This window comes from Ammospiza nelsoni, chromosome 9, assembly GCF_027579445.1.
Source record: "Ammospiza nelsoni isolate bAmmNel1 chromosome 9, bAmmNel1.pri, whole genome shotgun sequence".
NCBI lineage: Eukaryota > Metazoa > Chordata > Aves > Passeriformes > Passerellidae > Ammospiza > Ammospiza nelsoni.
Genome location: NC_080641.1, coordinates 20,274,817 through 20,297,662, shown reverse-complemented (window position 1 = coordinate 20,297,662; position 22,846 = coordinate 20,274,817). Strand labels below are relative to the sequence as shown.

Sequence of the window (22,846 nt, the reverse complement as noted above, 5' to 3'; positions counted from 1 at the left end):
TAATACTGACAGGGCAACACCAGCTCTTATTTGCCCATTTCTAAGTAGCTTCTGACTTTTAAGTTTAAGTTTCTAATTTATGAATGGATATTCTTGGCAGTAAGGGGACGTTAAGGATCTCCTGCCTCTGTTTGTGCTGGATACAATTCATCAATTACCTTCCTGGATCTTGCTTATTGTTTTTTCTAAGGCTAGAGGACAGCACAAACACAGGGAGGCTTCTGGTTTAATTGACCTAGGAAGTGGTTAATAGATGTGCTCTAGTGTCAGCACAGATCCTTTTAGGCCTGTCAGCAGACAGCAAAAGTTTGATTCAGCTGCAGGTTCTGGCAGCAGTGGATGCAATCACACAGCAATGTTTGGATCCCTTCTTGGCAAGCTTCCAGATGTGGGTTTTGGCCATTGCTTGTCAGCCGTAGGGAACATTCTGCACGGGCCTGGCTCATCATCTGCCTTCTCACCCTTCATTTCCAACCTGGAGATACAGCCACCAGAGAAGGCAGTGCAGCAGTTTGGCTCACAGAGCATTAGATGTGCTGCTTTGTTTGTCAATTAGAGTTAATGCCATTTCTTCTCTTGGCTTCTGAGAAGTTCCTGCTGTGGTGCATGGCTGGGACTGGATGCTCAGTGTTGAACGAGAAGATGGAGCCTTCTCTGCCCCATGAGTGAAGGAGTTGTTTCTGCTTATCCAAGCCAAGAGCAAACAGGGAATGTCTCATGCTACAGCAAAGGCACAGAAGCTGTGCAGGTGCAAAGCAGAAGCTATGCTTTTACTTTTTCTAAATTCATTCAAATTAGAGCAAAAATAAGCTGAAGGTGCTTAAGCAAGTAGAGGAAATGTCACATATAATCTATCTCTCTCCTGTGAAGACATACATGCAGAAAAACACTGATAAAGAGGTGACTTTTGAGAGGATATGAGAACAGTCATATCCAATTTGACTCAACTTCCTCCTTAAACAGAGGAGAAACAAGAAGGTAAAAAGACATAAATGAAAGCAAGCATGAAGGCTGGTGTTTATGGCAGGCTAGAAAGAATGGGGCAATAAATTAAGAAACAATATGAAATTATACTATAAGGCCAGTTATGCTCATGGGAACAAAAAAGTATAAATTTGACACGACAGAGAAACATCACTGGAAGGATGGCATGAGAGAGCACAACATATTTGGATCAGTAAGAAAGGAGGAAATGGAGAGAAGCTAATGATCAAGCTAGATAAATGACCTGGGTCTAAATGAAAATAATTTTAAGTGTTGAAACCAAGATGAATTGAGACATTGCAGGGAAAGAAACCACAGCTAGACAGGGTCTTGATAAGAAGATATAAAGAAAGCAGATTTCTTGCTGTGTGAAAGTGAACTAAAGTGATGAGGAGGAAGTTAGCATGGATATGACTGACAGGGAAGTGCCAATAATGGGAGCTGCATAGAAATGGTGGTGGTTTGGTATTCCACATGAGGACAACTCCAAGGCAGGGAGGCCAAGGAAGGGGGATGAAACCCTGACCTGGCCAGGAGGCAGCAGAGCTAAGTATGCAACCTGTAAATAATCAGCAGCTATTATGCAAGCATTAACTGGCAGAGAGAATTCCTGGTTCAACAGTACTCAGAAATGGCTGTAGGTAAGATTGTCCCAAGAGGTTAATTTAGAATGATGTTGCTTGTCATTAGCACTAGGACAAACCTGCACTCGTGAATGCTTAGGGTGCCCTTTGAACTTCTCTAAGATTACATGGATAAAAGAAAGAACGGAATTTGGCCTACATTATTTTGTCATTATACCTCATTTAATTAATGTTTGAGATAATCTGCTTTTAAATTCAGTCACACTTCACTGAAATTAACTAAATCTCAAACTGCTGCACTGACTTCTTAGAGCCCCAAACAGAAAGTGCAAATGAGAACAACTGTAGGAAAAGAAAAACCCACACATCAAATCAAAACCTACTAAAACAAACAAAGCAGCTCAGCAACTCATTTCAGCATCCTCCTTCTAAAATGTGTAATAGGAAGAGCAGCTTAACAAAAGTGGTGGAACCTGTTTCTGCATTTAACGATTTGTTAACCCAAGTACAGCTTGTTATGAGGGCTGCAGTTACAGATCTCTGCCTGACTTGTGCAATAAACAAGATTATTTCAGTTCATATTCTAGAGAACAAGAGATTTATGCATTATCAAGTGCAGTGGAGCTACTCTTCAACAAAAGTAATATTCTTTTATCTTTAAAAAAAGAAAAATTGACCAAAAATGGGTAATAAGCGAGAAGTGCAAAATTCTTTCATTTACAAGCATACAACTGCATTAGTCTCAGTAAAATCCAACTACTCCAAACATCAGGAAACCTTACAGTGAATAGTTCCAATATTTCCACTAAGTTTCCTAGTCCTACTCATTGCTGGTCAGCAGTTACAGGGCAGACCAGAGCCAAGGTGCAAATATAATGTTGTACTCTGTGCGATCCTTTTCGCTGTGCAATCAGCAGTAAGGCAAAGCTGCGAGCCAAGCCCCGTTACAATGGTGTAGGTGGAGCCTTCCTTGGCCTCTGGGTCATTTGCCTGAATTTCTAGCGGATCTACAGAGAACAAGAATTTACTGGGGACTTGGGGCTGGATTACCTTGCAATAAGCACAGGTAGATAACGAACTCTGAGGCACAAACACCGTTCCGGTGCCCAGGAAAACGAACTCTGAGGCACAAACACCGTTCCGGTGCCGGACCCGGCGGGCGGCTCCTGTCCCGAGCGGGGCCGGGCCCTGGGCGGGGTGGCACAGGCCAGGCCGCGCCCCGCCCCGCTGCGGGCGGGCCCCGCCCCTCGGGCCGGCCAATGGCAGCGCGTCCTTCCCCGCCCGGCGCCGCCATTGGCCGGGGCCGCGGCTTCCGCCGAGGGCCGGGATTGGCGGCGGCGCGCGGGCGCGAAAGGCGGCGGCAGCGAAAGCCCGGCGCGCGCCGGTGTCCGCGTGAGTGCCCCCCGCTCCCTCCCCCCCTCCCTCAGCCTCGCCCGTGCCGCCCCGGGACCGAACCGGGACCGAGCCGCGCCTCTGGGGGCCCGCTCCGGGCACCCTCCGCCCCTCGGTGCCCGCCATCCCCGCGGGGACCGCTCCCCTAGCCGGCCGGCGTGGAGCCGAAGGGCCCGTGTGCGCCCCGTGAGCCCCGGGGCCGATGGGGAAAGCCGCGGCGTGCGCTGGGCCCGGGGCCTGGCTGGCGGGGGCTGTCCCGTAAGGGCAGTGCCGAGCTGCGGCTGTTCCCGCTCGGTGCGGCCCTGGTGCCAGCACCGGGGTTCGGATGTGTGCCGGCTCTCGCTCGCCGGTATCGGACCGCAGCTCTGTGTGTTAGCTTGCCGTGCTTGCGCTGCTGCTGAGGCCGTGGTGGTGCGCGATAGGAACGGGCCAGTGCGCCTGATCACCTCTAGCAGAGAGAGTGCCTACCTGGGAGACTGGAACCGCCTCCAGTCCCCTTCCAGCAGCGTCCCAGGCCCTCTGCACCAACGCTCCCGCACAAAAACGGGGCTCCAAAGAGACGGCTCCTGCCTCTTGGCCCTGTTGTTGCACAAGGATGACAGAGTAAAGGGAGCTCCAATTCTTTGGGGACAAAAATGTATTTCTGGCTCCAAAGCGGAAACAGATGAATCCTTTCATCAGGAGTTTTTCAGAATTTGTTTCCCCTGTGTGGAAAAGTTCGTCCAGATCTTTAAAGGTTTGGCAGAGTAACAAGGAAGGAAAGTTTTTCAATGGAGCCAGTTTTAGTAACTGTCAGAGCTGCTGCTTCCAGGCTTACTTATCACTGGTACTACTGCCCTGGGAGTCCCTGCCACTCTTTTGCTCCTGAAAAGGGATTATCAGGGTTTTTTTGGTTGTACAGTACTAGTGGACTTTACTAGTTCAGTTTTATGTAGTGTTTCCAAGATTTGGGAATAAGCATTTCAAAATAAGCATGTTCTGTTTTTTCTGTGGTGGAAGGGCAATGAATAATTATGTTTTGCTGAATTTATCTAGGAGGGAGAGATTTCTCATATGGAGAAGGTATTTTTTTCTCTTATAATTTCTTTCAGTCTTTCTATAGCTTTTGCAGTGGGCAGTGCAGCTATTTCTGTGTGCATCCATTCCTTGCCTTTCAAAGCAAACTTTAGGGAAAAGACAGTGCTTTAATGTGAATGAGGAAACATGAGAGATGAAAATCAATTGTATTTAAGCTTATCCTGCTTTAAGTCTTCCTTCCCTTCCCCCTCCCCCTTCTATCCTCGTTGCTTTACTGGTTTACTGTTTCACTGGGATGGTGGGTGGCACTTTGTTTTAGGTAGCACAGAGGAACTCCCCAGACTCTAAATCTCATCTCAGGAACTGAGTGCAGGGCTAGGAAGTGTCTTACCAGATGTGCTTCCTCCCCCAGGTGTCCAGAAGTGGCCCTCGGAGTCTTGGATTTTTTTTTACTCAAGAGTTTTGTGATGGAGGCGGTGTTGAAGTCTCCCTGTGATGAACAGCACCCTCAGCAGGCTGAAGACTTCCACGGGAATCTGGAGCAGAGCAGCAAGCCTTCAGGTATGTGCTGAAACAGGGACTGTGAACATTACATTTTGTTGCTGACAGGCTGCTTCATCACTTAGGGAAATTTCAGTATTGTTTATAAGCCTGTCTCTATATAATCCTTTTGTATAAAGAATTAATGAAATGTAAACATTTGAAGTGGCTTTTGATTTTTAAGGCTATTCCTGCTGTTTGTGTGTTAAAAAATTTCAGCAACAGTAGTTTTGCTAAACCTACTATTAATATATTACAGAACATGTTAGTATAAGAGGATACCAGAATAAAAAAAGCCAGCCCTTGAGAATAAAACTGACCAGACAAGTGCACAAACTCAGTATTTTGCCCAGATTGATGCTGAATACTGCTGGTATTGCTTTGCAAATATGAGAAGAAATCACTTTAAAATCTGAAATATTAGCTGGCTAATATTATTGGTACCATTACCCTGATGGCACAATGACTGTGTGCTCTCTGTACCCAGCTGAGGATTCAGGCCCCCAGAACAGAGCAAGTGATGTTTACACTGCTGTCCTTCAACAAGGACACTCGCTGACTTGTTCCAGCACTTCTCTCTTTCACCCAAACCAGCTCTGCTGAGCTCCTAAATGCTGTCAGTGCCTTGGGTAGGCCCTGCAGCCTCTGCTACCCTGCTTGAAGTGGTCTGACAGCTTTAACTTTCTCCAGGGAGGAATCTCAATTCAGTGTTGGACAAAATGGGGTATCTGGCAGGTTCTATAGCAGTTGTTGAGTTAGTTCTCCATGGTTGTTAGTATATACCTTAGGATTTTTTCATTCTCGAAATATTGGCCAAAATGTCTTAAAACAATTTGAAGAAGACAAGAGAACAACTTAAAGGGGGAAAAAAACCAGAATGTAAATAGATAGTCAAGTGAAGAAGCAGGTGTCACTTCTTAGAAGCATTTTTAGTATGTTAGTTTTTATAAAATCTTGAAATAAAAAAAATAAAATTGAAAGTTAACTAGGACTTGAATTACTAGCTGATTTATTGGTCTTTTAGAAGGAAGAAAGTGTTTTTTAGGCAGTTTTTGTTGTTGTTTAAAGTAAGCTACATAGAAGGCTAGGGATGCATGCTAATCCATTCTAGCATATCTATGATTTAAAGAAAAAATGTCTTATTGCTTCTGATTTACTGCCCTGGGGAAACACGATCCATTTTTATATATAGACTACATTACAATATATCTGTTTATGCTAAATTTAATTTGTTATTTATTTTTAGAATGAAAAATGTATACACATTTGATTGACTTTTCAAATACCAGTTTGTGCTTAGTTCTGTATACTGAGATATTCTTTACCCCTGCTTCACAGAAATTAGTCACAGCCTCTACTCAATTGATAGCTTCAAAAGAAGTGAATTCTTATGTGGGATATAGAAAAGGTTTGAACAACAAGGATTTGTAAACTGAATGTAAAATGACATGATTTTTATGAAATAATCCAGTACAGCATCCTTGTTGTGCCATCTAGTGATTGCAGCATGAAGTGCAGCAGCTGAAATGCACAGCAAAGATGGGCTTTGGTGCCAGCTATTTTAAGTAACATTGGGAAAGATTGCATTACCAATCTTAAAAATATCTAAAAAATACTGCTTTTTCTGCATTTGTGATTTGCATCTGATGGATTTGCACCTCTGCTTACAGAAATTATTGTTAAAGATTTGCCTTTTGTCGAATTGCTGTTGCAAATTCCACGTAAACATTTAGTGATGAGCTGTAGGTGTCCTACAAACCAGGCAGCTTTTGCTTCTCAGAATCTGCTATATGTCATATAAGTAAACAAAATTGTTTAAAGGCTGCAGCTTAGAAAGGAGTCTGATGAAGAACAGCAATATCAAGTATCCACATGGTAGTGTCAAGAGGATAGGATATGTTTGTGCTGTTCTTTCCTCCGTGTATGTGAATCCACAATCCTAAGAAATGTAATTTGTGATTTCCAAAACAGATCAGATATTGAATCAAGTTCAATAAAATTTCTAACTTATTTTCCCCATTCTTCCCACAGCAGGAGTAAAAAAAGATATTGAAAAACTTTATGAAGCAGTGCCACAGCTTGTAAATGTGTTCAAAATAAAGGAAAAAATCGGGGAAGGTAAATGTTTCATTTTATCTTGCTTGGAGTTAAGATTTCTTTTGGCATTTCTGACTTAAAAAGTATAAATCTAAGATACCAAATGGTCTCTGTAGGAATTCTTTCTGAGCACATAGGTGTATCAATTAGGAACACTTTCAAGCTATTTTCTTGAAAATCTGGTATATTAAAGCCTTTTAAAAAAACAGCATTCCAATTTTGGTAATTAAAAGCTTTTTAGGTAGATTCAAGTAAATAGTCTTAAAAATCCATTCGTTCTTCTCCCTTACATCAGAAATCTACTTATGTGTAGCTGTGTTTTTGACATGCTTAATTGGTGTTCCTTAGGTTAGCTTTGTTTCCACTAAAATCTCTTGGGCAGAAGTGGATAAGGAAACTGAAAGATTGGAACTGCTTTACTTAAAAAATGAACAATTTTTATATTTTTGAAGACATACAGTATCAAATTTTAGAATGCTTGTGTTCACCTTGCCTTCACCAAAACAGTATTGCAAATACCTTAAATTAGTGTCAGCCATTACTATAAGACATATAATAGATCCAGGTACTTCTCAGTGTGGGATTTCAGCACTTTTTATGTCTAAGATGCCTAAGAGTTTTTATTTCAAAAACCACAAAGCTACTTAAAAACCCCCAGCTCCATTCCCCACAGGAATGTAAAATTAAAAAAAAAAACAAACTTTTACCTATCACAAAAGATTGTGTAATTAAACAAAATTTCTGGTTACGAATAATACTATGATTTTACTCTTGGGAACAAACAATGTTTTTTAAAAATACCATTTGCAGTACAACAGCATTATGAGAAAACAAGGTAACTTAAGATTCCACTGTGGAATCACTTTCATTTTAGTAGTTCTCACCACCAAAAATAATGTCTTAAGTCAAATTTGGTAACCCTTGTTGCTGCAATCAATTCTGTTGGAAGTATGGGTCTCCAGGTTGTTTGGAATTTTTTTTATGCTGGCATGAAATATTTAGGTTTTGCTGGCATATTGATGTATGCTTGCACTCAGACTGTTGAACCAGTATGATGCAAACACATTACTTAAAATGTAATCAAAAGTAATTTCGATTCTTTATTCATATGGAAGAACACTTCAACTTGTATGTTCAGATCTCTCAGATCATTAGGATAAATTAACCTCCTAAGAGTCTTATTAGGATATCCTTAAAATTAAATGGCTGGGTAAGCTTATCATAGAGGCTGAATACTCCCTTTCTCAATCAAGGGATCTCACATTGGATGTGGTAAAATGCTCTGGGCAGATAAACAGTGCAGTGAGACATCATGTGGGAAGCCTTACTTTATAGATAAAGCACAGATTTAAGGAAAATGTAGCAATTTCAGAAGTGCTTTGAATAGCACTGACAGTGCTTTCCAGATTAGCATTATATAGTCCTCTTACATTGTAGGGAGAGGAGGTAGATGTCAGATGAAAGTAAGCTACCTAAACAAGAAAGCAAATCAAAGATAGGAAATTTACATTCAAAGAGCACTGTGTCCCAGGCAAGTTAGACAGTGTTATATTTGCATTTTTACTGACATAAAAAACTTGTATACAAGATCAGTATATTCAGTAGTAGAAAAAAGGAACTGGATTTTTCTCTTCTAGAATCTGCTTTTGATGTAGTATCAAGTGTACTGCAGGATTGTGAACAGTCAGATCATTTCTGTAAACATCTGCATTGACCTAATTAAAAATTTTGAAGACTGTGTTTTTCTCCTTTGTTTACAGGTACTTTTAGTTCTGTTTACTTGGCCACAGCACAGCTACAAACAGGATATGAGGAAAAAATGGCTCTAAAACACTTGATTCCAACCAGCCACCCTCTGCGAATAGCTGCTGAACTTCAGTGCCTCACAGTGGCAGGGTATATAAACTAAAAAATTATGATTTTCATAACAGCTGAATGTTGTCTCACTGTTCTGTATTTAAGTTTTGGCACTTCTCTTGATTTGTATTTAAACACACACAAATATATTATTTTTCTTGAGAGCAAATAACAAAAGGAGTGTCTTACCTGTAATGGATGCCCTTTGCTGCTGGTCTCAGTTTCGAGGGGTGCTCTATTTACCAGCTGAGAAATTCCATTATATATCTTTGTGGTAACAAAGTCCCAGTTCTGAAATGCTTGGAAAAAAGAATCACTTCATTAGAAATGTGATTTTAGGAATGGATATTAGTTGGTGGAGGGTGCTGAATAGCACTTTCTTAAAGTAGTAGGATCATGAAAGTTTGGGCCTGTATTAATTGCAGTGGTAACTACAAACTACAGCCCCACAGATAATCTGTAGAGTTCTATTCCAAACTGGAGAATAGAGCATAAAATGGAGCATAGCTGTGAGCAGCAAGAGCACAAGTGCTGATTGCTGATAAGACTGCTGTCAAAATATAAATTAGGATTAAAAGAAAGCTTGACTGAAGTTTTTATTTTGAAAAAATAAAGAAAAATAAATATCCATCCTCTGTTCTTTGTTCAGTAATACTGCTTTTCTTCTAGGGGACAAGATAATGTTATGGGAGTTAAATACTGCTTTAGGAAAAACGATCACGTTGTTATTGTTATGCCATATCTGGAGCACGAGTCCTTCTTGGTGAGTCTCAGACTTGTGATACGTAGTAAAACATTTAATTAAAAGCAGATGCATAATTATTCTATAATTCTATAAATTACAGTATCCAAATATTCTTTCAGGACATTTTGAATTCCCTTTCCTTTGAAGAAGTGAGGGAATACATGTTCAACCTGTTTAAAGCGTTGAGGCGCATCCATCACTTCGGCATTGTTCACCGTGATGTCAAGCCCAGCAACTTCCTCTACAACAGGCAGCTGAAAAAGTGAGTCTGGCCATGCTGTGATCTCATCTGGGGATGTGTGCCTTGGCAGAACAAAGTCAATTACGTTTTTAAGCTTCTTTCCTTCCAGCTCCATAACATGTTCTTAAATAATAAAGCTGAAAACGTGGGGTTTTATTTGTAAAATTTTTCTTTCACTGTTAAGGGACTTGAAAAGGGAAGGATTTTTTTTACTGAAGGTAGTATCTGCTTCATAGAGTGACAAAGACCTGATAAAATGAAGATTTTATTACTGAGTAAAAGTACTACATTTTCAAATAAGAATGAGAAGAATAAAATATGGGTTTTTTTTTTTTAATAAGAAAGTCAATTGTAACTTGTTGTACAAAGAATGATCCTTGTACATTTTTAATAGTGGATAGAGTAAAACTAATACAGGTAAGATAGCTGGCTTTGGGCTGTTTTCACCTTACCTTGAATTAATGTTTATAACTAGTAGAGTTGGCTCTTTTGCCTGCAAGTTACAAAATTTAGATTGTAAAAAGTGAGGTACTGCTTCTTTGTGAAGAGCTGAAGTAGACAGAGTGCTACAGTGCTAGCAGTCCTATAGCTGTATTTGTTAGCATAGTGCTTGCAAAGACAAGACACTGAGGTATTGGAGTGTGTCCAAAACAAAGCACTGTAGCAGGATGCACATCCCCAATGTGGAAGTGATAGGAAACAGCCTCAAGTTGCATCAGGGAAGGTTTAGATTAAATATTAGAAAAAAGTTTATCAAGCATTGGAATGGGCTGTGCAGGGAAGTGGTTGAGTCACCATCTCTGGAGGAATTTAAAAGACCTGTAGATCCAGCACTTAGGGACATGCCTTTGTGGGACTTGTCAGAGCAGGGTTAACAGTTGGACTTGATTTTAAAGGTCTTTTCCAGCCTAAATGTTTCTGTGATTCTATGCAGTGAAAGTTTGTAGGGGAGATTTGATTGCATTTTGCCAAACCACAAGCTTAAAAGTTTGAGAAATGCTATTTTGGATTTTTTAATCTGTCAAAATGAACATGTACTGTCATTTTGCTCTTCCTGCATTTTTTTGAGCTTTAATCTCTACTTTGTGTTTAGAGGCGTGGAGTTGAGTTTGAGACCTGGGGACAGATGGATTATCTTTGTACTGGTTGTAGCAAAAATAATCCTTTTAGAGACAGATCTGAAGTGTGAACTAATGTAGCCTTACCTGTTTGAAGACTAAAGTAAATTCCAGTAGTATTTGCCAGAACTCTGTCAAAACTTTAGGCACTGTTGGTCTGGTTTGTCTTCACTGCTGCCTTTGTCCTGTGCCCGTGGGAATCCTGCACGAGTTGAGTCACTTGTACATGACTGCTGGCTGAAGGTTCAGGGCTGTAGGATTAGAAAAACTTCAGAAAGGAGTTGCTGAAAATATTTTTTTAACACCTTTGGAGGAAGGATGCACTTGATAAGATTTTGGGACAAGAAACAATGAACAGTGGTGTGGGGTGAAAACATTGAGGAGATAGGTAAGATGGGTCAGTAGGAGGAGAAGGAAGAAAATAGGACTGTGATGCTGGCAAGAGTACAGATAAGCAACACTGAATGAAGTGTGAAAGAAAGATAGATAAATAAGTAATGAATAGTAAATTGAATGACTAATAGATACTTTGTGACTCCTGATTCTGAATTTGTCTTTTCAGGTATGCCTTGGTAGATTTTGGCTTGGCACAAGGAACCCCTGATACGAAAATTGAGCTTCTTAAAACTGCCCACTCTGAAGACCAGCAGGGAAGTTGCTTGCAAATGAATCCCATTGTAACCTTGGAAAATGGGGTTTCTGTCAGTGTCACAGCACCCAAACAGATAGCTCAACAGTCAGCCTCAAAAGCAGCTGACAGAAGGTCCAGCTCACTTTCAAAAGTACAGATGAAACAAGGAAGAGGAGGAAAGGTTCTCCATCTCTTTCCTTAATGCTGTTGTCTATGTTTAATGTGTTCCTTCATCCAACAGGGGGAGATGCAGTACTTGCACAGAAGCTGAGCCTGCACAGCAGCACGGTGTTCATATCTAAGGAGCCACTTGTACATAACTATTGGCTTCATCATTATCTGTTAGATGTAATACAGGGCTGAAGGCTGTATAAACCCTAACATGAGTTACTATTTAGACAGCCTTAAATCCTTTTTTAGAGACATGGATGGGGAAACTCCTCCCCAAGCCAATAATCATTCACCTATGTTTAGTTACTAGTTGCATAACAAGTGCAATACAGACTACACTTGGATTGTCTTGGGGCACTTCAGAGGTGTGATTGGTTTTGTAAACATGTTTGCTGTTCTGTCTAGACCATGCTTCTTCATCCACAGTAACCTGATGCCTGAAAATTACTTACATGCAGCTGTTTTAGTTTTGTGACACTCCACACGTTTTTTGAACTGTCAGTACCCAGATGCCTGTTAAACAGGATCCTGACTGTCCTTTTTGCTGGTCTGTAGGAGGACTCTGTGCACCATTCTGTCCAGCGCTCTGTCTTCGGAGAGAGGAATTTCAATGTCTACAGCTCCACATACCAGGAGAACTCAAGCACAAAAGTAAGAAGTATTGACTCATCAGTAGGATCAATCTGCTGCATATTTGAAAAAGTATAGAAATGGTTGTTCTGTAAGACAGAGCACTGCTCCAGAATGCTGTGGAACTAAAAGGTTTTGAGCAGACTATTAAACGTGTCTTTCCTGAAAGGCTCAAAGAACTTTTCATTTCTGTTTGAGTCCCTTTTGAAGCTCCTAAACAAGGAGTTCTGTAGCTGTCTCCCTAGCTGATCTTGTTTGGATGCTAAGTTAATCTTTTTTCCTATACATCTATCTGTGCAGCTAATCACAGAATCACAAAATAAAGTGAGTTGGAAGGGACCAATAAGGATCATCGAGTCCAACTCCTGGCCCAGCACAGCACCATCCCCCAGAGTCCCACCCTGTGCCTGAGAGCATTGTCCAAACACTTCTGGAGCTCTGGCAGGCTGCTGCTGTGACCCCTGCCCTGGGGAGCCTGCTCCTGAGCTAAACTACTTCCTACTTACCTTGGGAAATTTAAAAAAAAATATTTTGCAGTTGAAGCTGAGGATAAAACTTTTAACTATTTTTTTTGTAATTAGTATTTAATATGACAAGGGGCAAACCCCAACTAATTCGAGGGTTTGGTTTATGGTATTTTATTGTAGAACTAGAGTTAATGTCAGTGTGTTGATGTGTCATTTCATGTTCTTTTTTTCTTATTCTCATATTGAGAAAAAATCTTGAAACACTGTAATAACTTGAAAAATATTTGTCTTGTAGCTTCAAAATATCTAATATATATTGTTTTTTTATAAACACTGAAAATGTCTTCTGCAGGGGAGGAAGTCAGGCTATCTAGAAAGTTCCAGCGTCTGTTTTATACCAGTAGTTTTTACCAGTAGTTTTACTGGTTTTTTACCAGTAGATTTGGTACTGTTAGAGAGATTTGCTGTCTGTTCTAAAATTCCTCATGTTCATCAGCACCTGTTAAGTTAGTATTTTAGGACCTGTCCTATCTATATGTAAAAGGAAACTTCTTAAATACCTATGTCACCTTCTCTAAAATATCTCCATTGCAGCTCATAAAACAATCAAAGGTGATAGATGTTTCATCTAGGAAGCTGGTAACAAAGAAGAAGATTATTTCTACCAGAACTGTGAGCAGTGGGGCAGCCAGGAAAGCTGCCAGTGCTTGCCCTTTAAACCTGCCCTGTGACTGTTATGCAACGGACAGAGTCTGCAGTGTTTGCCTTTCAAGGTAATTTGCTTTGATGATGTTGTAAAATTGTCTACTCTGCTGTCAAGCAAAGTCAGAAACTTAGATTTACTAGACTGCTGATTTAGTAAGTGAAATATAGTATTTGATCTCTGCAGCCCTTAAAACACTGAGTATGCTCTTTTTAAACAAAAATAGTTGATGGAATTCGTGGATTAGTTCACTGCTGTCTGCAGCTAGAAAGATTCCCTGGTAATTATTTTCTTGCTGTTGTGCTTATTTATTCACCTACATGTGTTGTAGAAAATCACTTGAGTTAATTACAACACTTAGAAAAGTGTTCTAAATTCTGTCATTTAGTAGTTATCTAATAGGCCTGAATTATAGCAACAGTCAGAAATCATGAAAAGTAGAATAAAAAGGAAGCATGACTGTTTTGCATTTGTTCATCTAAAAAACTAAGAGGATCACAGAATGGTTTGGGTTGGAAGGAGGAACCTTAAAGGTCATCTTTTTCCAAGCCCTCTGCCATGGGCAGGGGCAGCTCCCACTGGAGCAGGCAGCTCCAAGCCGCATCCTACCCGGCCTTGAGCACTGCCAGGGATGGGCAGCCTGCTCCAGTGCCTCATGTTGGAGAATCTCAGCAGCTGAGTTCAACTCCATCCCTCTGCAGGTATTTTGGTTATGATCTACTATTGTCTTTTATCACACATGATCTTTTAATTAATGATAACCTTGGACCTTTTAGTTAATCTAACAAAATGTAAATTCCTGGCAACATTCAGAAGAACCCTTAGGTTGCTCTGTACTAACACAAAGTCATAGCATCCACATTCAAGAATCTCATATGGTTTTTGCCTTGGGTTAATTAGCCTCAGCTTCAAAGTTTCCCATGAAAACAAGCCTTTAACAAAAATGACACTTCTCTTAGATGAATTTAAGAAAAGGTCATTGTGAATTAAGTATGCAATAAGTATTTCTCTTGTATTATCTTATGTTAGATAATACTATTAAAATATAATAGATAATTATTATAGGGTATTATGTGTGTATCTTAGGATTTCATGCTAGATAAGATGCTTGAAACCTCTGTAAAACTTGAATAAAGCAGTTAGGTTGTTCACACATCTTACACAAGTATATTCTAAAAATTATGGTAAGTATTATTAGATTTAGAACTTACTTACCAACTTTTACATTCTAAATATATTTGTCTCTTATTGCAAGGCGTCAGCAAGTGGCTCCCAGGGCAGGAACACCTGGATTCAGAGCACCAGAAGTATTAACAAAGTGCCCCACTCAGACCACAGGTACTGCCCAACAGACTCAAACAAATGGCTTTCTTCACTTGTTCATCTTTCTCATTTATGCATATTTTGTTGTCTTTTTTAAGGGAGGATTTTTTAACTTGTGAAATTCATTTTTCATCCCTTGTAATGCTTTTCAAGTCTTTCCTGATTTTAATTAAAAGTTTATTATTCAGAGGAAGAACAATTCAGGGATATTTTTCCTGAATTTGAAACTTGAATATCTTTATTAATTTGAGAGGTAGTGGCATGCACAGGAGTTTAATGCAATATATTTTAAAAGAAAAAAGATTTTTTTTGAAGTTTCTTGGCTTATTTGTTCAAGAAAAATCTTGAATAAATCTTGGGGAGAGGGAACATTGTTTAGCCTTTTCTACGCAAGATGTAACTTATGCTGCCATCGCAGGCATAATTAATGTTGTAATTGCAAATGTGTTCTAGAAAGCATTATTTAATGACTTTTTATAATAGTTTTACTTTTTGCTAGTGGTTTAAGTAGATGGCGTATAATTGTCATAATGTTTTTGAACTTAAATTTTCATTTCTCTGTGTTAAAATTTCGTGAATAAGATTCAGTGGTTTGGGTAAATATTGGGGCAGGGCAGAGGGATGGTTAATGCATTACCTGGTGCAAGCAAGGTGGGAGAGGTTGTGCCTACCTGCAGGATGGAGTACCAATAGAAGCAAAGTTACCCATTAAATATTTGCTGTATGGCCAGGAGTTCTAACTTAAAAAAAAATACAAATATCTCTAAAAACTCCATTTAAGATATAAGGGTTTAGCCATTTTTTTCTGAATAGCTTTTGAGAAAGCTGTCAGTTTTCAGTAAAGTATGTAAGCACACTCAAAATAGAATTATCAATATATTTGATCAGCTTATGCCTAGGTAGCTTACTGCTGTTTGAACAGCATCTGTGCTGTGAGTATGACTGGGATTTCAAAGGTATGGCAGCTTGTTTGGAGTTCTTGTGCCTGTGCTGTAACAGCCAGCTTTATGGGCTAGCAGCCATCCAGAAATCTAGGACAAGTTTAGACAATCTCTGAGCCTGTCTAGACAGAAGTGAGGCAGAAAGAAGACGTACCTAGGAAATGCTGGACTCTTGCTGGTGTTAAGCACACTCTCAGATGGTTCTCTGTTCTCTAGGGTAATGAGATTACAAAAAGGAAGGGCAAATCTAGACACCCTTGGGTGTGGCACAGACATCCCTGGACTGAGTCAGTAGTGCTGAGCTCCTGCAGTACATCAATAAAGCCCTTAACTTAAACTGGGTACACTAATTCTAATTTTTATGATACCATGTTTTATTTGAACTAGCAAGGATTACTGTCCACTTTTCATTTGGGGCTGCTGGAGTCACCTTGTTGTACTCCTGCCAGTGTCACTCCTGGTTTTGGCCTCTGTGCTGACACCAAGTTACTGGCTGAATCCAGCTGACTCTACCCAGAGCTACTACAGCACATCTGACCCAGGTTCACAGTGCTGGGAGTACAGCCCAAACTTCCAAGCTGAGGCTACACAGGTCCAGTTCCACTTTCCCTTGGTTTGTCCCTTGCTCCCCTTTCCTCACTAGCTGGGTAACAATAGACAATAGCATGGGGAGGAATCATGATTTTCATGTCATTCCACAAGATCTTGCACTCTGCTGATGATCACAGCTCTACTACAATTGTGGGGCCAGGATTTACTGCCCACTCAAATGGATAAAGCCTTATAATTTCAGCAAGAGTTACACAATTAAACCTTCTCAAAGGTCAAGACCTTGATTACTCCAGCTTACCCAACCACATCCTCAGGGGGATGCATGGCCCCTCAAACAGATAGTATTACTGTATCACTGTTGGAAAGATGATACTAAAACATTTTACAGGAACTGTGCAGAAGGCTGAAAACCTTTCCACTGTAAATTGTGCCAAATTATTAACTTGGATTTTTTTAAATAAAAGATATAAAATCTGGTTTTGCAACTAAAGTCAACCCAATACCTTTTTTCCAAATCAAAGTCCTGTGCTGAGTGTTTCTAATTAGAACATCCAAATTAATTACTGCCTATTTTGCTGCTTACTTTTTTCAATAGGACTAGGATGAACATGCCTCTATTTCTCAACTGTTAATTTTTCTCTTTGGAGTTTGAGATCCTTCAGACTCTATCCTTCACTTTCCTTGCCATCTCTTAAAATGTGCACCTTAGTGAGCCAAAAAATTATGGCAGACAGGTATTCTTGTAACTTCCAGCACTGAAGTTTCCATCAGGCTTTGGCCTCTATCCCCAGAGTACTCTGTACTCTCCATAACACAATGAAACTGATGAATAACTTTGAACTATTACGGTTTTTAAAGTGCCTATCTTGTCAAGTGAGTTCATATTAGAGAAGAATAAATTTCATAATAAGATCAATTTCTTAATGCTGCCTACCTGTGCCAGCCTCAATCCCCAAAAAATTTTCACAAACATTTTTTATTTGTGACCGTTATATAGGTTTTCTCCATAGAAAGTAAAGTTAAATATTTATCAAACCAGCCATTTCATTTGCCCCGTCTCATCTTCCCAGGTAAAACAACTTCAAACATTGTTTTGGTTCATTTTAAGTTTAGCAAGTTAATGGAATTACTCATATGAAAAATCTCCCTCTGCATTAAAGTAGGAAATTATTCTTCAATCTAATTACAGAAGTTTCCACTATTATCTCTGAAGTATTATCTGTGTGACCAAAGTCAAGAAGTATTTCAGAACATAACTTTGCTGATAGAAACGTTTCAGATCATAATTTATTTTTAAAGTTGAGATTTTGTTTGTGATTAATAAATTTGCTTTCCTTTGCAGCAATAGACATGTGGTCTGCAGGAATCATATTCCTTTCTCTACTCAGTGGACGGTATCCATTTTTCAAAGCAAGTGATGATTTAACTGCTTTGGCACAAATCATGACAGTTCGTGGATCCAGAGAAACCATTCAGGCTGCTAGAACTTTTGGTATGCAAACCTTCATTTTGGGGGAAGGGGGGAAATGTTACTTAATACTGTGATTACAATCAATTATTTTTTTGTGTAAATAAATATATTTTTAGGTTTGAGAATAATTTTGGAAGTAAATAATGTGTTTTGAAGTGTATATTGAGAGACTTTTAAGACAGTTTTGTGTTTTTCTGTCTTTTACAATGTGTGTATGGGGTACTACTATATGTCATAGTTTTCCCAGCCTGTCTACTGCCTTTCACTAAGTCAGGGCTACTTGAGGTGAAGTATGCCAACAAAATGTTTCCTACTGGCATTTGGTTAGAATTCTTGAGACAGTGTTTCTATTTCTACAAAATTTGGCCTGGAGGTTTAAGTCAATGTGACTTAAAATTTAGATGATGTAAACCTTCCTTTTCCCCCACCTCTTTCCCCAGAAGGCCTAGTAAAACAAACAAACAAACAAGCTAAAAACCCAATACCCAACAGCTGGCCTGTTTAAAAAAGACAGAATCACCACAAAACATCCAAATAACCATTCCCCTAATTGCTTGGAGGCTAAATGCTGCAGCATTGCTACCTGGATGTGTAACTGCCAGCATCAATTTTCATTCTCCATATAGAGGTGTAGAAATCAGGGTATTTAATTGTCTTCAGTTCTGTTTAAATGACAGTGAAATGCATAAAGTTGGTGTACAGGGTGGCTGACAACCTGTCACTACATAACTTGACATAACCCAGAACTCTTTGTTCTGAGCAGAACTGAGATGATGACCCCTTCCTTCTGACTCTTAGGGGCTGCTTCTGTAGCAGCAGGGCTGGCGTGGAGACATGGGGGGCTGGATTTGGTTCTTTGATAGATTTGTTTTTCTTTCATGCTGGTTATAATTTGAGACATGAAGTTTCTCAGAAACAAAAGTTACAGTTGCATAGAAAGTATAATAAAATGTGGCTTCCTGTACAACCTTTTTTGTCCTAGGAAAATCAGTTGTGTGTACCCAAGTTGTCCCAACTCAAAACCTACGAACCCTCTGTGAAAAGCTGAGAGGAACAAATAGCAGCTGTAAGGGATCTCAGGGGGAAGGGCCCAGCAGGTCTGAAAACAACACAGCTCTGTCAGTTGCAGCAGAAAAACCCTGTGCTCCTGAGACACTTGGAAAACAAATTCAACACTTACAGAGTCTTCAGGAAGCTGATGGTGCTTTGGAAACGAAGGAAGCTGACATGAAAGGATGGGATCAGGTTCCTGATGAAGCCTATGACCTACTTGATAAGCTACTAGACTTAAACCCTGCAACAAGAATAACTGCAAAAGAGGCTTTGCTGCATCCTTTTTTTAAAGACATAAGGCTCTGAGAAAATAACTTACTTTGTTATTCCTTTCATATGTTTTGTAGAACTGAAATACTAAGGCAGTTTTACCTTGTTGCCTTCAACATTTACACTCACTGAAATAACATCACTGTGCTCTGAACTACTGAAATTTTGTCTTGTACAGTTAGACTCTGAATGTCAGTTTAAGAAACACTTGCAGATGCAAAAGTTACATAAACATCACTAATGTGCTCTTATCCTAGGACACTTCTAAGAGGTTATTGCTGTGCATACCTGTTCTCTAAGAAAGTTAACTTTGATCAAAAACAACAAAGAAAAAAAGAGTTTCATAAGCTCTGTGCTTAATTCTTGAGATATTCCCTTAAAATTTACAAGTTTGCCTTAAGGTACAACTGAAATAAGAAAGTGTTTGAGACTTTTTTCTGTACTCGCATATCTCTGCTTTGTTCCTGTTTGGTACATGGGGGACTGAAAATGGAACAAAGAGTATTCATTTTGTTCAGACTATTTTCAGAGAACAGTCTTACTTTGGGAGTGTTGCTAGAAGAAAGGCCAGGTGCTGGAGATTATATCATCAAAAGAAAAGCATAACTTTTAAAGTACATTTTTGTCCCTGTCTGGTCTTTGCTACTTAGCAAATAGTAATAAATGCAGATACTAATTTTGCATGTTTCCTCAGTGCCATGGGTAACTGTCAGTATTCCACAGCTGCTGCCTTCAAGGATGTCGAGTGCCAGGCATAGGTTTTATTTCTGTTATAGAAACTGATTTCTTAAAAAATACCTGTTCAATAAATGATTTGGTTTTATAACTTCAGAAGCTTGTCTAGAAATGCTTCTATAAAACTCAGGTAAGGTTTTCCTGTGGGATGTTTCTGTTCAGGGAGTCTTCCACATTGGTTTCCTGCATAAATTCCTCAATGATAGAAGCCACTTTGGATAGCTCAGGTGTGTATGGCTCCTCTTATAGCAGACCTATCCTAATTATCAAGGAACTCTTAGCACAGAGTTAGCTGGCTATTTTCTGGTCCTAAGGAGGAAAATCCCACACCTTCAATGTACAAAGTCAGCTACATCACATTCAACAAAAGTTTCTCTGAACCCCTTGATGATTCTGGCGACTGAAACATAATACAGTGTTTTTCCATGTACATTTCTTGAGATGCTGATGGAGTTGCTGTAAGAGGTTCTTTTGATAACTCCTGTAAAAGCCTTCTCATATGAGCTGATGGTTATGATAGTGCAAAGATCCTGACCAGGACTGGGGCTGAAGAGACAAGATTTCATTATTTTCAAAATCTTGAATACATAGAAAATAATGGTAATGTTGCTCTGTTTCTGGCATCAGCTGTAAGGGGAAAAATATTTGCAGATGTCAGAATATTGATTGCAGAAAATCTTGAAACCCTCAAGACCCTGGGGCCCAGGTCTTGTAATTTTTGCTGTTTATATAATTTCAACACAGCACGTCACTGAGAAATTATTTATCTAAAGGAACTGTGGCCAAATTTGGCAAGCAATGCTGTCTGCCAGTGTCTGCAGATGTATTGTTTCCTCCTACATTCACTCGTGCTGGCTATGGGCTTATGAGAGCACCAGCTGACAACAAGCAAAAATATGTCAGCTATCTCTTGTGAGCTTTCAGGCTTTCCCTGCTAACAGCCTTCAGCAGCTCCTCCCCTCAGATCCACAGCAAGTAACCTCTGCATTCGTTTAAAAGCCAAAAAGGAAAAATCATTGCTAATGGTATTTTTACCAAAACACTAAGGGTAAATGAAACTTGTGAGGAACAGTTCTAAGCTCTGTGTATTCTCTAACAAGCTGGAAAAACATTCGTATTCCTTTTTCCAGTCAGCTATTTAAAATGTGGAGAATTCTTTTTTCAAGTGGAAGGATGAAGTAAAAAGAAAAGTGTGCTTGAACTAGCATATGCTAAGGAAGTACTTTTTGCCACACTCTACAGAAGAAAGCCAGAAGCAAAATGTTAAATGCAATGGGCTCTTACAGGCAAAAAAAAAAACAAACCCCAAAACCCAAAACATAAAAACATTAAGGACAAGAGCAAGAAAACACTACAGCTGAGCAGTGGTTGCCACTGGATTTTCTGCTTCTCTCTGCTGTGTTTCTAAGAATCCCTAAAAACCATAGGTAAGAGCCAAGTCCTAAGATTCCTTTAAAGTTTAAACACATGATTTGAGATATTTATAAACTGAACATGAATCTTGTACCATGAGAGCTCCAATTAGAAAAAATTCTGCACAGAAATTACATTGCTTCAACAAATGTTCACTGGTTGTGAAGTCACAGCTGGGTGAGTGTTAAGTTCTAGATACCATCTATGACAAGGTTAGTAACTAAATGGGCAGAAACCAAAAATGGCAGCAAAAAGCTGCATGGGCTTGGAGAGATGAATAGAAACTGATAGCTAGAATTCTGAGAACACAATGCTGGGAGCAAATGTAAATACATCTGTGTATTTAGCATAGGGAAGACTAGCTTATTCTCAGTACTAAGCCAGACTAGGTGAGGAAACTGACATGCTTATTATGTTCATCCTAGTTGAAAAGGGTAACAAATGCATATTAATATTTATTTTCCTATCACCTTTCTGGCCATTACTAGTGAGCAAAATACAAAGACCGAAAAAAAAACTTCAGAGCTTGCCTCATATATTTGTTGGTGATGAAAAGGTATGTTCTGAATGAGGTGATATAAACAGTGCTTGCATTTAGCAGGGGACACCTGAATTTTTCTGCCTCATGAAGGCAGACCACACAAGGCAACTGAAGTAAAAGAAAAAACCTCAACAACCCAGTTTCCTCATTTGCTCAGTTTTACACCACATTTAAAAGCTTGGCTGTGTAGAGAAAATGACTAACCTTTCAAATCACTTAATAGAACAACAGCATTTTAAAGGAAATTAGTACTTTATGGCTTCATGAATTCCAAATCTATACTGAAACTATGCAAGTGGTAGGCTTAGAGCAAGGACAGTTCTCTTGAGACATTACTGAAGCAACGCTCTTCCTGCAGCATAATTGTAAACGTTCTTTGGTTGGGTGTTTCTAATATTTATTTTTTTTAGAGCACATAGTAAATTATTCTACTAATGGAGCCACAGCATGTTCACTTCAGAATTCTCTTGCAGCTTATCCAGAAAACAGAGCATGTCCCAGGTCAGTGGCAGTACATATGTGGTTCATACCCCTCTGCTGCTGTGTTCCTGGCTGGCCAGTTCAAGCGGTAGTAAATATTTTAATTGGCAGCCTGTACACAGTGGGTGGAAACCGGATAGTCCCTTTGATCATAGGCTTACAAAGGCCAGCATATAGAGTTTTGTTACCCTGGTAACACAAAAATTCTGGTACTGCTGAGCTGAGGGTCCAGTAAATTGGGTATTTTGCATCAGCATAACCTAGATAACCAAGGGTTTTTAAATACGCCTGTTGTATGCTCAATTCTGCCTCTCCATGACTCAACCCTTTCTACTTTCATGTCCACTGACTGCTAGAATTATCCCTATACAATGGTTTATTGTATCATGTTAAAAACTAACCACTCTCTGCATTCCTGAGTATCCCCAGAGTATTGTTTATTCCATTTATGGAAGGACTGACATCTTCCTGTGGGGATACAGCAGGGAAGAGAGTGGTTTTGTTACATACTACTTGGTTTCTTGCATAGAGTTCTTCCATAGTTTTTAGAAGAGTCATATTTTAACCTAAAACCTAATTAAACTTCTTTCAAAAATTCTAGTGCTAAAAGTGTTTTGCATAAGGTATTATTTAGCTCCATGTCTTTTATATGGCATAAACAAAGTAACTGTAACAAATAATGCATAATTAGTTTTGCTTCTTGATGTGATGAGATAGGGATGTAGCCCAACAACTGACATTTAAAAAAATCAGGATCTTAGGAGGAAAGGTTAAATGACTGATATAATGAATGCCACAGGTCATGTGTAGCAGCAGGCAGCTCATTGATAAAACCTCTCTTCTACTTCCCATTCCTGTTTTTTCTCACCATCTCCCCCCAAAAACTCTGC

General features: G+C 39.5%; 1 protein-coding gene and 1 long non-coding RNA gene across 3 annotated transcripts; one reads left to right on the top strand and one right to left on the bottom strand.

The window, feature by feature from the left end:
- Positions 1-2,938: 2,938 nt before the first annotated feature.
- On the top strand, positions 2,939-19,621 carry CDC7 (cell division cycle 7). The gene is made up of 12 exons (XM_059478070.1): positions 2,939-2,960; positions 4,390-4,538; positions 6,549-6,635; positions 8,375-8,510; positions 9,141-9,234; positions 9,336-9,478; positions 11,138-11,387; positions 11,933-12,028; positions 13,069-13,247; positions 14,433-14,515; positions 17,336-17,485; positions 18,447-19,621. Exons 2-12 carry the CDS (start codon positions 4,445-4,447, stop codon positions 18,821-18,823), a joined length of 1,689 nt encoding a protein of 562 aa, XP_059334053.1. The 5' UTR covers positions 2,939-2,960; positions 4,390-4,444; the 3' UTR covers positions 18,824-19,621.
- Positions 3,430-14,466, bottom strand: LOC132076761 (uncharacterized). Of its 2 annotated transcripts, XR_009418967.1 has the most exons (6): positions 14,393-14,466; positions 10,663-10,826; positions 9,387-9,519; positions 8,661-8,770; positions 4,369-4,513; positions 3,430-3,539 (listed from the first exon to the last, which is right to left on the bottom strand). It is a non-coding gene; the product is annotated as an uncharacterized LOC132076761 (long non-coding RNA). The 2 variants fall into 2 exon arrangements; XR_009418966.1 differs by lacking the exon at positions 9,387-9,519.
- Positions 19,622-22,846: the final 3,225 nt, after the last annotated feature.

Bases quoted from the DNA above. Each gene is read 5' to 3' on its own strand.
- CDC7 (XM_059478070.1), top strand. From the start codon at position 4,445: ATGGAGGCGGTGTTGAAGTCTCCCTGTGATGAACAGCACCCTCAGCAG. The intron at 8,511-9,140 runs GTATATAAACTA...CTTTTCTTCTAG, and splicing joins CAGTGCCTCACAGTGGCAGG to GGGACAAGATAATGTTATGG. The intron at 11,388-11,932 runs GTTCTCCATCTC...GCTGGTCTGTAG, and splicing joins AACAAGGAAGAGGAGGAAAG to GAGGACTCTGTGCACCATTC.